The 12,469-nt window shown below is 38.3% G+C and overlaps 1 protein-coding gene across 2 annotated transcripts in view; it reads left to right on the plus strand.

Moving 5' to 3' along the window:
• Positions 1-9,591, plus strand: part of mfsd12b (major facilitator superfamily domain containing 12b) — a 10,492-nt gene extending 901 nt beyond the window's left edge. The window contains exons 2-10 of one of the 2 annotated variants that reach the window (XM_065246793.2): positions 378-588; positions 1,018-1,150; positions 1,343-1,537; positions 1,625-1,717; positions 2,834-2,926; positions 3,011-3,181; positions 3,538-3,632; positions 3,893-4,017; positions 6,658-9,591. In XM_065246793.2, the coding sequence (XP_065102865.1) occupies positions 378-588; positions 1,018-1,150; positions 1,343-1,537; positions 1,625-1,717; positions 2,834-2,926; positions 3,011-3,181; positions 3,538-3,632; positions 3,893-4,017; positions 6,658-6,728 (1,187 nt within the window). In that variant the 3' untranslated portion in view covers positions 6,729-9,591. The remainder of the gene's footprint in view (positions 1-377; positions 589-1,017; positions 1,151-1,342; positions 1,538-1,624; positions 1,718-2,833; positions 2,927-3,010; positions 3,182-3,537; positions 3,633-3,892; positions 4,018-6,657) is intronic. The other variant, XM_065246794.2, reaches the window with a different exon arrangement.
• The last annotated feature ends 2,878 nt before the right edge of the window (positions 9,592-12,469 follow it).

The raw sequence follows: 12,469 nt of genomic DNA on the forward strand, positions 1-12,469 counted from the left end.
TTTATTTATTTTTTGCTTTAAAACTTTAAATATTGTTGTTGGGTCAGATACGAGATTTATCCAAAAATTTAAAGCGCATTCAAGCTACGTTTACTGGGTATCGAACCAATAATCTTTTGTTTATTTTACCCAGTCATGGGCTGAAACAACCAAACATTTTTTGAGTTTATCCTAATTCTTTTTGTCATACTTGATGCCTGCTGTATTTTGGTTTTCTCTAAGCTGCTTTGTTCTCAGTAAAGCCTCTTTGCAACAGAGCACATTGAGAAAATCTCTAAAGGAATCAAGGATGCTATACCAAAAAACTAATTAGATTTAGATTTTATTTCTGAACCACAGTACATATGGCTCAATTTGTTGTTGATTTCTCCCTACAGGAACATTGTGTGTGTTTGCATCCTTCCCCTTCATATTCAACTCGTGTGTTGGATGCGACCAAGACACCCCACAGACAGCAGTGCTCATTTACGCCATCCCTTTCATTATCATTTTCCAGTTTGGTTGGGCTGCTACTCAGATATCCCACCTGTCACTCATCCCCGAGCTGGTCACGTGTGAGCATGCTAAAGTAGAACTCACATCATACAGGTATCTTACCTTGAAAACAGACCTAACCAAGGTGTCGAAAGGTAATCAAATGATGAGATTAGGAGCATCAGATTGATTTCAATCTTTGACATGGACTTAATCAGTCAATATCAAAGTTATATTTTCACAATGTTTGTAAGATGATTTTATGCACAAAACAGTCAATCACAAAAAATGACTTTAGCTTTGTTTTCCCAGACTAGCTCACAATTATGGTAATGTGTGATGATGATGATGATGATCTTAGGGTAGATCTGTTCCCTTACATCATCAGACACAGATCATTTTGGCGTGTCTAAACTATAAAAGAGGAAACTGCAAGATGTTGTTTCCTCATGTTATAAAAATACTCCAGCTTGTCTTAAAAGTGCATTCTTGGTGGTATTTTTCTGGATGATTTTAAAGTTTTGTCATCTTGTGCTTGTGCAGGTATGCTTTCAACGTTGTGGCAAATATTACTGTATACGCCGTGGCATGGCTCTTGTTTCACTTTCAGTCACAAGATTTGCGTGACCCATCTGGCTCACAGAATCTGGGCTGGGCCGATGTTACTACATTCAGAGTGAGTAACTGCAGATAATGCTATACATGTAGCAAGATAACTTATGATTTTTAAGATGCACCCTTATAATATTGGAATGTACAGTTTTGATTTCAGAATGGAAAGCATGCATGAAATTAGGATTACTACATGCTACAAAATGAGATGGGTAACTAAGCATACAGTATTTGTCGCTCCGTTTGTGTGTTGTAGTATCTGGCCCTGATTGTGTGGGGTATTGGGACAGTTTTTTCCATCATCTTTCATCTGGGGACTAAAGAGAGAGTCTGTTCTCAAAACAGTGAACCTGAAGCTGGGGAGTGTCAGCCTCTAATCCTCCGATCTTCCCGGACATCTGGACCTCTGCTCCGATGGAAGCACTGGCTTATTGAGCCTGCATTTTACCAGGTGATCACTTCAGGGAATTTCACTCTTTTATATATTCACAATATTTTTTCAAGGCAAATAAAATCAATTTGTTTTGCAATTCCCCAGGTTGCTTTACTATATATGTGCACAAGACTGATTGTAAATTTGTCCCAAACCTACATCCCTATGTATCTGACAAACTCCTTATCACTGCCAAAGGTAAGGAAGATTATTAATTTCGAAAGCCGTAATAATTATGACTGAATCACCTTTCGGTTTGCATGTTACATCTACATAATCATTTAGTAGACAGTTTTATGTTTATGTTACTGTTTTTCTATTTAGTGTCGTTTCTTATTGTCTATTGTGAGGAACTGTCTGAACTTGTCTACTGAAACCTAATTTACCTATGGGTACAAAATAAAGGAAGTTGAACTTGAACTTTTATCCAGTGACTTACAAGTGCATTTAAGGTGTACATTTTATCAGTATGTGTTGTCCCTGGGATGTGAAACTCCAACCTTTGCAGTCTTAGAGACACTCCACTTTTTTCCAGCCCCCCTAGAGTTAAACATTAGATTTTTACCGTTTTGGAATCCATTCAGCTGATCTCCGGGTCTGGCAGTAACACTTTTAGCATAGCTTAGCATAATCCATTGAATCTGATTAGACCATTAGCATCGTGCTAAAAATAACAAAAAAAGAGTTTCAATATTTTTCCTATTTTAAACTTAGACTCTTCTGTAGTTACATTGTGTACTCAGATCGACAGAAAATTAAAAGTTGTGATTTTCTAGGCAGTTATGGCTAGGAACTATACTCTCATTCTGGCGTAATAATCAAGGACTTTGCTGCTGTAACATGGCTGCAGCAGGCGTAGTGATATTACGCACTGCCCGAAAATAGTCCCCTTGGTTACTTTCAATAGCAGGGGACTATTTTCAGATGCTGCGTAATATCATTGCGCCTACTGCAGCCATGTTACAGCAGCAAAGTCCTTGATTATTACGCCAGAATGAGAGTATAGTCCTAGCCATATTGGCCTAGAAAATCACAACTTTTAATTTTCCATCGGTCTTAGTACACGATGTAACTACAGAAGAGTTAAGTTTTAAATAGGAAAAATATCGAAAACTTTTTGGTAATTTTTGAGCAGGATGCTAATGGTCTAATCAGATTCAATGGATTATGCTAAGCTATGCTAAAAGTGTTACTGCCAGACTCTAGAGGAGCTGGAACATGAGCACATTTAAAAAAAAGAGTGGAGTGACTCTTTAAAGCAGTTCTCTGCCAATTGAGCATTCTTATGCACCATCTTATTCAACTGTTTTTTAGAACTTTATTGCATCTATTCCTCTGGTCATGTATGTCAGTGGGTTGGTGTCCTCCCTGGTTATGAAGCCTGTCAGCAAACGGATTGGCACTTCTGTGAGTGATACATTTACCTCTTTATGCTTAAGCACGCTAGATTAAAGTGGATGAAATATATCTTATGTCATTTTTTCTTTGTAGATGACCTATTTTGTTGGCCTCTTGCCGATCATGGTGTTTTCCTATTGGGTGTTGCTGGACATGGACATGGGAGAGCGGGTTTACGGAGCGGCCGTTCTGCTGGGGTCTGGGTCTGCTGTGATTCTGGTCATGTCACTGTCTATGACTGCCAATCTCATTGGAGATCAAACGGTACTTGATATCGAGGAGACGATATGCATACAGTAGCCTAGCATTTTTTTCTTTATAAGCAAGGCAAGTTTATTTATTTATTTAGCTCACAAAGAATGGTAAACACAGAAAAATATAAACGTAATGAATAAAAATAACAGTAAAAATAAGAAATATATTAAATCTTAATAAAAGCCAATAATACAAATAAATGTAAAATTACACAATAAAAGAAAATTAATTTGATTTAAAAAAAAAATTGACAGAAATTCAAGTTTACTCAAAACAGATTTTGAGTGTTTCCTTTAAATTTTAAAATAAAAAAATTAAACAATTTTACTAATGCTAATAGGAAAATGTAAATCTGTTTTTAACAGCAAAGTGGTGCATTCGTGTACGGAGCGATGAGCTTTACCGATAAGGTGGCGAATGGACTTGGAGTTATGATAATACAGACATTACATCCATCACAGTAAGTATGCATCTCTAAATAAAGACCCATTGAAACCAGCAGGACAGAGCTGCATAATGGCCAGAAATGTTGAATCTTCAAATATCTTCCTTGTCTGCAAATATTCACAATGGCTTCATTTGTGGTGGATAACTCATTTTAGGACAAACAAGTAGTCTAAGCAGTAGTAATACACATTCAATTCCTTTGGAAAGTTGTCTTGTGTGCTGTGCTGATTCGTACATGATTTTCACTTTGTCATTATTTTACTGTCTTGGCAGCATGCATGATTCTGACTGCATGGGGTTTTACCACAACGTTATGGTGATTGTTACTGGAGGTGTGGCTGTTGTTGCAGCCCTTTGTCTCTGTACTATTTTCATCTGGCCAATCAAAATTCGCAGATGTGAGTTTGGGAAATTTTAATATATTTATGTCATGCTTCAAATGCATTTACATACAATTTTACATTGTAAATATGTTAACATAGGCTCACTCCCCATACGTCCCTCTGCCTACATTTCTCAGTAACCTAAACTACGTTGCTCCAGGTATATCGCTGCATATTTCGATGAAATTTTTACTAGACGTTTGGTTTTTATCCGTTCTGATGCAGAATTTTACGAAGCAGACACATACACAAATTAAAACCTGCTTGTCTTTAAGTAGATTTGTGCCATTTGGTACTTATTTATATTCAAATAAAAAACCTGGCGAATTGCGCTGTCCTGCGGTTTAATTTTATTCAAACACAGCAGACTTAAGCTGTGTGCACACCACCAGCCACTAGCAACGGCGAAGCGATGCAATCACATTTTTTTTAAATGGAAGCTTGCCAATTTCCGGCAACCGTTGGTGACAGGACATTGGAGTGTCCAGCTACGCCACAAAGTTGATAACAGTTCAACTTTATGCATGATGATGAGCAACTTTACTGTGCATGTAAACCGTCATCACTGTGTGTCGCTAGTCTCTTTCAATGAGGCCGTTAGGAGGTGTTCCTAATTTTTGTTGTCCTAGTAACACTTAAACAAATGAGTAAGGGGTGGTTCACATATCGCGTCTTTTGTGCACTTAAGTTCGTTATTTCAAATGAGCGACGCACTCGTTTTTTCAGGCACGTCCGCACGGCATCGAGTTAAAAAACATTTCAACTTTTGAAATGCCGCAAGCGCACCGCAGGTCATATGACAAGAACCAGCCAATGGTTGCAGTTTTAGACGCAAAATGTGAATCGCCCCTAAATGTTTACTACAGTACCTGACGAAAAACGGATGATGTGAACTCCACTGCTTCACACTCATTGGTTGTCGCTTTTGAATGTATTTTTTCATTTGCATAAAGTTGAACTGTTCTCACCTTTGTCGTGTAGCAGTACACGCCCACTTTCTGTTGCCAAAGGTGGCCGGAAATCGGTTCAGACCACCAGTGACTTTGTCGATGTGTGTCTCCCGTCTCTGTCAATTTAAGTCGTTAGGAGGCGCTTCTAAATCTGGTTGTCATAAATAAATGAGTACACTCCAGTAACTAACAAGAGACGGATGACGTAAACTTCACTGCCTCGCTTTCATTGGTAGTCGCTCCTGAAAGTCACTCATCATTTGCATAAAGTTAAACTTTTATTAACCTGTGGCGGCCGGTGACTTCTTTTTTCGAGGGCCCTTGATGCGAAGTTTGTCACAACATGTATGTTGCCCGTCGTGTGTTGTTTGTCATTTCAAAATATGTGTTCTGCATGTCGAGTGAGCCTATGTGCATCACGTGTCTTGTCAAAATAAGTGCCTGCTGCAGACGCATCTAAAGGGTTTATGATAAAAGAGACGCTTGTGTTTGCCAGACACTCGTATAATCTCATGCGTAATCAGAGTTTACTGTTAAAAGAGTGTCTTGTGTGTATTTTGTGAACTGGAGCGTCTCTTCTATCATAAACGGTTTTGACGCACGTGCAGCAGGCACTTATTTTGACAAAACACGTGATGCACATGGTTCACATGATGCAACAAACACATTTTGAAAACACGAGCAACACACATGACACTCCGGACACATATTTTGAATTTGCGCCCCTCGGATGAGCAGTCACGAGCCGTCACTGTCACTTTGTCGCGTTGTTGGACACTTCCCATCCGGTCCCCAACGGTCACTTTCCCTTGCGTCACAGGAAGTTGGCAGGGTTCCATTGAACTAAATGAGATCATTTCGCTCTTCTACTGCGAGTCGCTGGCGGTGTACACGCAGCTTAAAACATGCAAATGTATTTTGATCATTCATCACTGTCCCCTGAGTTGCCACTATGTTCCTGTAAACAGCAAGTTTTTGACATACCTCAGGGATGATCAATCCCCATGACAGTAACGACATTTATCCGCCACAGTCACACAAGCATGAACTGAAGAATATACAACAAAAGGTTCGGTATTGTCTCCTGTGTAACCTTAAATGAACTCGAATCAAAACGGAGAAAAAACAAGCGCCTCAAATAGACCCTCACTCCAACCGAAAGATGCAGCAATACAAACCAGGAGCAACAATTCAGGTTATGCAGAAAAGTAGGCAAATGTGCGTAGTTCTAATGAGCCGTGGTTCACATTGTATTATTGTTTATCTACAGAAATGTTCACAAATCTTTTGCAGATGTAATCTCTTCTCTAAATTAAAAGGGCAAAGTCTATAGAAAGGGAAAATTGTTGGCTTCAGAATACAATCCCTTACAAAAAAGTAGTGACGATAGAAACGCCATTGAACTTAAAAATAAATACTATGATATACATACTTATTTAGTTACATTACATATACCATGGTCGTTACATTATTGTTAGTGCTGAACATTTCTGTTGTCTTTCTCTTTTTGAAAAAAAAAAATATATATATACATATATATGTACATATATAGTATGATTGCACATTTCCCCTTTTATGTGTTTTTTTTCATTTCTGTGCTATAGTATTGTGTGCTCACAGCTAATGTCTTGTCTGAACCCTTAACTTGGTTTTACTTCCTCATATATCAATTATAAACTTACTTCCTCATGCTCTTCATGTCTAGGGTTCATCACAGACCCGATGGGTATACAAGATGAGACAAACAGCTGCGTGATCAATGGAAGAGTGAACTGATGGAATCAGCAATCATTAAAAAAACTTTGCTTTTCCTTTTGTGACTTACCAGGAATAAGGAAGCTAAGAAATGTGCTTCACTGTGGTCACGGGTGCCTGTCTCAGCAATTTACATACGCAGGTTTCTGGATTATTCAGAGGTTATCTCCCAAGAGAATTTTTGTGAGTCATATTTGTAATATGAACTCGCTTCTGTCACATGAAGTGAACCATGTAAACACATTTAAGAGAAGATTTTGAAAGTAGATTCTGCTTTTCTGAAATTTTCTCAAGGATCTTTCCCCAAACAAAAGATCACACTGGCGTATTTTCAACAGGATATATTTACAGATGATACTCCACCGTTGTGCTTTCCTTTTTATTGTTCATTTTGAGACTACATTTCTCCAGGGTTGCTTGTTTTACTTGTAGTTTTACTACAGTGACAGTCTACAAACCGAGGTTCTCTTTGGAGTTTAAACCTTACACCCTTTAGGTTTTGTGCCAACCTAGCAACATCAGTCTCTGTGGTGTGTATTTGTCTTGTATACACTACGTGAAATAGGCGCCTACTTTATTAAAGGGGTCATAGTGTGAAAATCAGACTTTTCCATGTTTAAGTGCTATAATTGGGTCCCCAGTGCTTCTATCAATGTGGAAAATTAGCAAAATATCAACCCAGTAACTTTGTTTGGGTAAGCCATTTTCTCCAAGCATGTGAAAAATTAGTTCGTTCAGATTTTGCCTGTTTTGTAGGTAGGCAGCAAGGCAAATTACTATAATACCGCCCCTTAATCTGCACTATCCAACAACGGCACTGCCATTTAGTTCAGAGATCTGTGCCCGGTTGCATGAAAGTCCTTAAGCTAAGAAATCCCTTAAATATAAGGTTAAGGGTACCCTTAATAAAAAATGGGTTGCAAGAAAAACCCTTAAGTGAACCTTAAGGCTGTCAATAAGTATTTACCCTTGAATGCTAAAGTATTACCTTAAGTTCTGCTATGCGTTGCTACAAAGTCCTTAAGTCCCATTTTCCCTTAAAAACTTAAGGGACTAAAACAGGTCCCTTAACGTCACACGCGATGGCTGATTTTATGTTTTTTTTAAGAAAATGAAGCACAAACGCGCATTTCTAACAATTGAAATAATCCCTAGAGAAAAGTGATGCGCATTTATCAGAAGAATGGCGGTTTGATCGTCCGTCAAAATAAAGTGTTTCCAGTTTGAATTACTTTGAGTATTCATGCATGCGGCACTTTACAGTCTGTTATTTGCGATGTTTCATTGTACACAAATTCGCCATCTGTTGAGCTGCGTGCGTTGATTTGTTTACACTGTGAGATTTTGTAACCGTAGCAACTAGGCTTGTTGCGATAGTCGGTGAAACGGTGATTACCGGTGCTTCAGCCTCTCACCGGTTAGATCACTTGCCCACCGCGACACCGTCTTTCACCGGCGTTTTGATATTTTCTTGTAATTAAATCATTTAGTTTGGTTAGAGAGAGCAAACACTTACAACTGAATGTGTCTGCTGGCTGAATCCAGCGGAGCTGAACGCGCGTCATCACAGAGCAGCGGCTGCGGGTGTCAGATTTCATTCCTGTCAGACTGCGGCGAGCAGACGATGGCAGAAGACGCGTGCTTACTCGTTTTTGTTATAAGATACATATATGATGTTTAATATAGGCGAGATCGTTTTTTTGTTGTGTTTTTCATTAAGAAGAATAATAAACCCATCATTCAAGCAGCGCTTTATGGAGGAATAGCCGGTTGCTCTGCTTGGGACTGGCGGGTTTCTGTCAGAAGTACCTGCGCACATTGACTCAAGCACTTAAACCAGCTGTTGCACTCACATTTGCACGCAAATTCATACGCGATTTAACGCAGCGTACGGAAACGCTGGATTTAAACAACAGTTGCATCTAATTCAAAAGTGAAAGTAAAATGCGCACTTCTGTGCATTTATAAGCCCCTCCCACCCGGTGAAACCGGTATAACCGGGTTTGTCACGCACTGATTAACCGGTGGGGAAATTCTGTCACCGCAACAACCCTAGTAGCAACTGCTTCTCCGCTGCCGTGTTTTGGCAGAGACTATCGTAAAATACTTAGTATCAACACTTAGGTAAGGGTGACAGTTAAGACCTTTGTTGCAACGCTCTTAAATAAATCCCTTACCTCAGGGATTTTTTCTCCCTCAGGGAAACCCTCACTTAAGGAGTTTCATGCAACCGGGCACAGCTCATTTGCATTTTAAAGGACACACCCAAAAAGTGCATACTTTTGCTCACGCCTACAAAGTGGTGATTTTAACATGCTATAATAAATTATCTGTGGAATATTTTGAGCTAAAACTTTAAATACGCACTCTGGGGACACCGAATATTTATTTTACATTTTAAAAAAATCGCATAATATGACCCCTTTAACAAAACCACATAACTATGAGTCCAATAAAGCTTGTTTGGGCAGTTTTGGAAGTGCCTGGACTGTACATTTGATACTTTTAGTATGCTCATCACACACTTGTCCGACCAGAAAACAAGTCCTGCAACAGTGGTTTAGACATGTGTTTTCTCTTTGTATTTCAAATGTTAGTTCTTCTCTGACTGGGTCTGCATTATACATTTCATTGACCATGACAAAAAATCTTTAGTAGTTCATATAGTTTTGAAAATTACCTTGTCAGTTGCAGTAATATAGCACATACAATAATTCTGCATTGACATTTTGTGTTCACCTATTGTGCTTTTAAACAGGAGTAACATTCCTGTCCACTAGAGGGAGACATGACAAGAAAATAAGTTTGTCTGCTGTTTTCCTACAGTAGAATTGATTAGTTTTTAAAAGAAATGTCAAATAATAAACAATCATTTACAATTACATTTATGCATTCAAGCTATATTTTTTTTAATCATTTTGTGTGTTCCGGGAATCAAACCCACAACTGTTTCAATTGAGCTATACATGAATATTGATCATTGACAATCATACACAGTAATTTGTTTTTGTCTAAATTTATTTTAATTTGTCTCTGATAATTTGAAAATAATATTATGTTCGATACAAATTTATGGAAGTTATGATAGAAGTGGTTTGCTTTGCACGCGCGTTGCCGCGGTTACGCGTCTGCCAGAAATTAATTTCCGGTCTGTGCTTTTTTATCGGTCTGGCGTGACTAAACTGACCTCTGGACCAAATACCTCGTGGAATATACAAATGTTTCGGTTTCCAGAAGATGAGGAGAGACGGTGAGCATGGATAAACGCTGTACTGACAGATTTGGCAGCCAGGTAAGAATTTTAAGGATAGCTTACGTTGTATTAATTTTACACAGTAACGGTTAGTTCAGTGTGATGTATAAAACGCTAAAGGCTATTTACTGGTTATTTATTTTGGTTGTTATCTAAAACAATATACTCTAGAAAGACTTCCAGTCTACAAAAATTAAGTTTGCTCCAAGTCGTTTGTTTACGTTTTTGTTGTTAAATCCGTCATATGAAACCGAAAGCCGAGGTTTCAGCAATAGTTCTGATTACTTTAAAAACTCTGTCATAAAAGCCTTTCGCGATTATAGAGCAGCAGCCCTCCTGCAGCACTGCAGATAGTTTGTCAATGTCTTCCCACCATCGTACCTGTATACACTGGAGTCACAACACTGGGTGGCATTTCTATTTGAAAGCATTTTCTTAAACAGAACGAGCAGAAACAAATGCGAAATACCCTTTAATTATGCCAGAGCTGCCTGACTCCTGGGTATCAGCCCACGGTGTGACAGCGATACCCCCTTGCAAGTCTTTAAACATGCTGCTACGGGTAATTTAAAGGCCTGTTAGTTTGACCACTAATTGAAGTCTGGACCATGGCCTGTATTTGGATGGAGGCGGAGTGGTGTGAATGATATAAGATTATGTTGTGACATCGAGGTAAAGGAGAGCCACCCAAGTATAGTTGGGGTCGAGTAGTGTGAGTGGATCAGACAAATCGCACACAAATTAGTTTTGCTTAATCCTTTATATGCTTTTGAAGGGAAAAGGTTATAAATGTGGTCGAAGTTGCAATATAGATCACTTAGGTCAGGTTTAGTTGTTATGGCTGTATTTTACTTGACATTTGCATGCCAAGGAATCCTGATGAAGTCCCACTTTCGACTTTTTAAACATTAAAGGAACAGTATGTAGGATTGTGGCCAAAACTGGTACTGTAATCACAAAACTTGTGGCCAAAACTGGTACTGCAATCACACAACTGGTGGCCAATACACAACATGACAACATAAACATCAGTTGAGGGCTATAATAACCAAGGACTTTGCTGACGTAACATGGCTGCAGCAGGCAAAGGTTAAGACACAGCGTCTGAAAATAATCCCCTTAGTAACTTTCAATAGCCGGGAACTATTTTCGGGCACTGCATAATATTATTGTGCCTCCAGCAGCCATGTTACGGCAGCAAAGTACTTGATTATTACGCCAGAATTGGAGAATAGTTCCTAGCCATATCTGCCTAGAAAATCACAACTTTTAATTTTCTATCAGTCTTAGTAAACGATGTAACTACAGAAGAGTCATGTTTTAAATACAAAAAATATTGAAACTCTTTGGTTATTTTTTAGCGTGAAGCTAATTGTCGTATCAGGTTCAATGGATTATGCTAAGTTATGCTATGCTAAAAGTGGTACCACCAGACCCGGATATCAGTTGAATGGATTCCAAAACAGTAAAAATCAAATGTTTAACTCTAGGAGAGCTGGAAAATGAGCATATTTTCAAAAAAAGTTAGTGTCCCTTTAAAAGTTCAAATGTGTAGATTTAGTGCCATCTAGCGGTGATATTGGGAATTGCAACCAACGGCTCAGTCCACAGGTCACCCCTCCTTTTCAAAACGCATTGAAAAGCTACAGTAGCAGCCACAGGACAATGACGTCATCATCTGAAACAATGTAGTGACAAAACACGCTCTAGTTTGTCCATTTAGGGATACTGTAGAATAGGGATGGGCATTCGATTAATTTTTTTTAGTCGATTGTCGGGAGAATTAACGATCGACTATCGATTAATCATTAATATTTTTATGATAAAAAATAATTATTTAACTTTTTTATAATTCAAAAATGTTGAATACAAAAATACAGCGTGTTTTCCTCCATGAGACCTTTATTACAAGATCAACTTGTGGCAAACAGTTAAACTACATTTAGTTAGACAAACGGAACATATGGGCTTGAATATGCGGTGCTCTAAAGCAGCGGAACCTGCAGCTGCGAGCCACATTCTTAAACAGAGACCTCATTTGTTTAAAAAAATCATGACCTCTTCATGATTATTTGTTTTAAATCAAAACGGAAGGTGACAGATAACGGAGTATGGTGTCAAATATTGCACCCTGGTGGTAAAATGTTGAATTGCTGCCACACAGTGAAATTCATTTAATTGCTTCAAGACACACGCTACACTAGGCAACGCAACCTGCATTAGATAAAAAAGTATTCAATTAATCAATAACAAATTAACGTCATCGACTAAATTCTTAACGATCAATTATCGATCGTCGATTAATCATGCCCATCCCTACTGTAGAAACATGGCACCATAAAATGGCAACTTCCGTGTAATATAATACACTTCATTTTGTAAGGTCTTAACACACCACTGATAATATAGTTATGTATATTACATTGCATTTCTGTCAAGAGGTTCATCGAAAAGTAATTGTTACTACATTAAAACTGTATTACCCAGTACTGTCATATAATTTTTTTTT

The sequence above is a fragment of the Paramisgurnus dabryanus genome, chromosome 11 (genome assembly GCF_030506205.2).
Source record: "Paramisgurnus dabryanus chromosome 11, PD_genome_1.1, whole genome shotgun sequence".
NCBI classification, from domain to species: Eukaryota; Metazoa; Chordata; class Actinopteri; order Cypriniformes; family Cobitidae; genus Paramisgurnus; species Paramisgurnus dabryanus.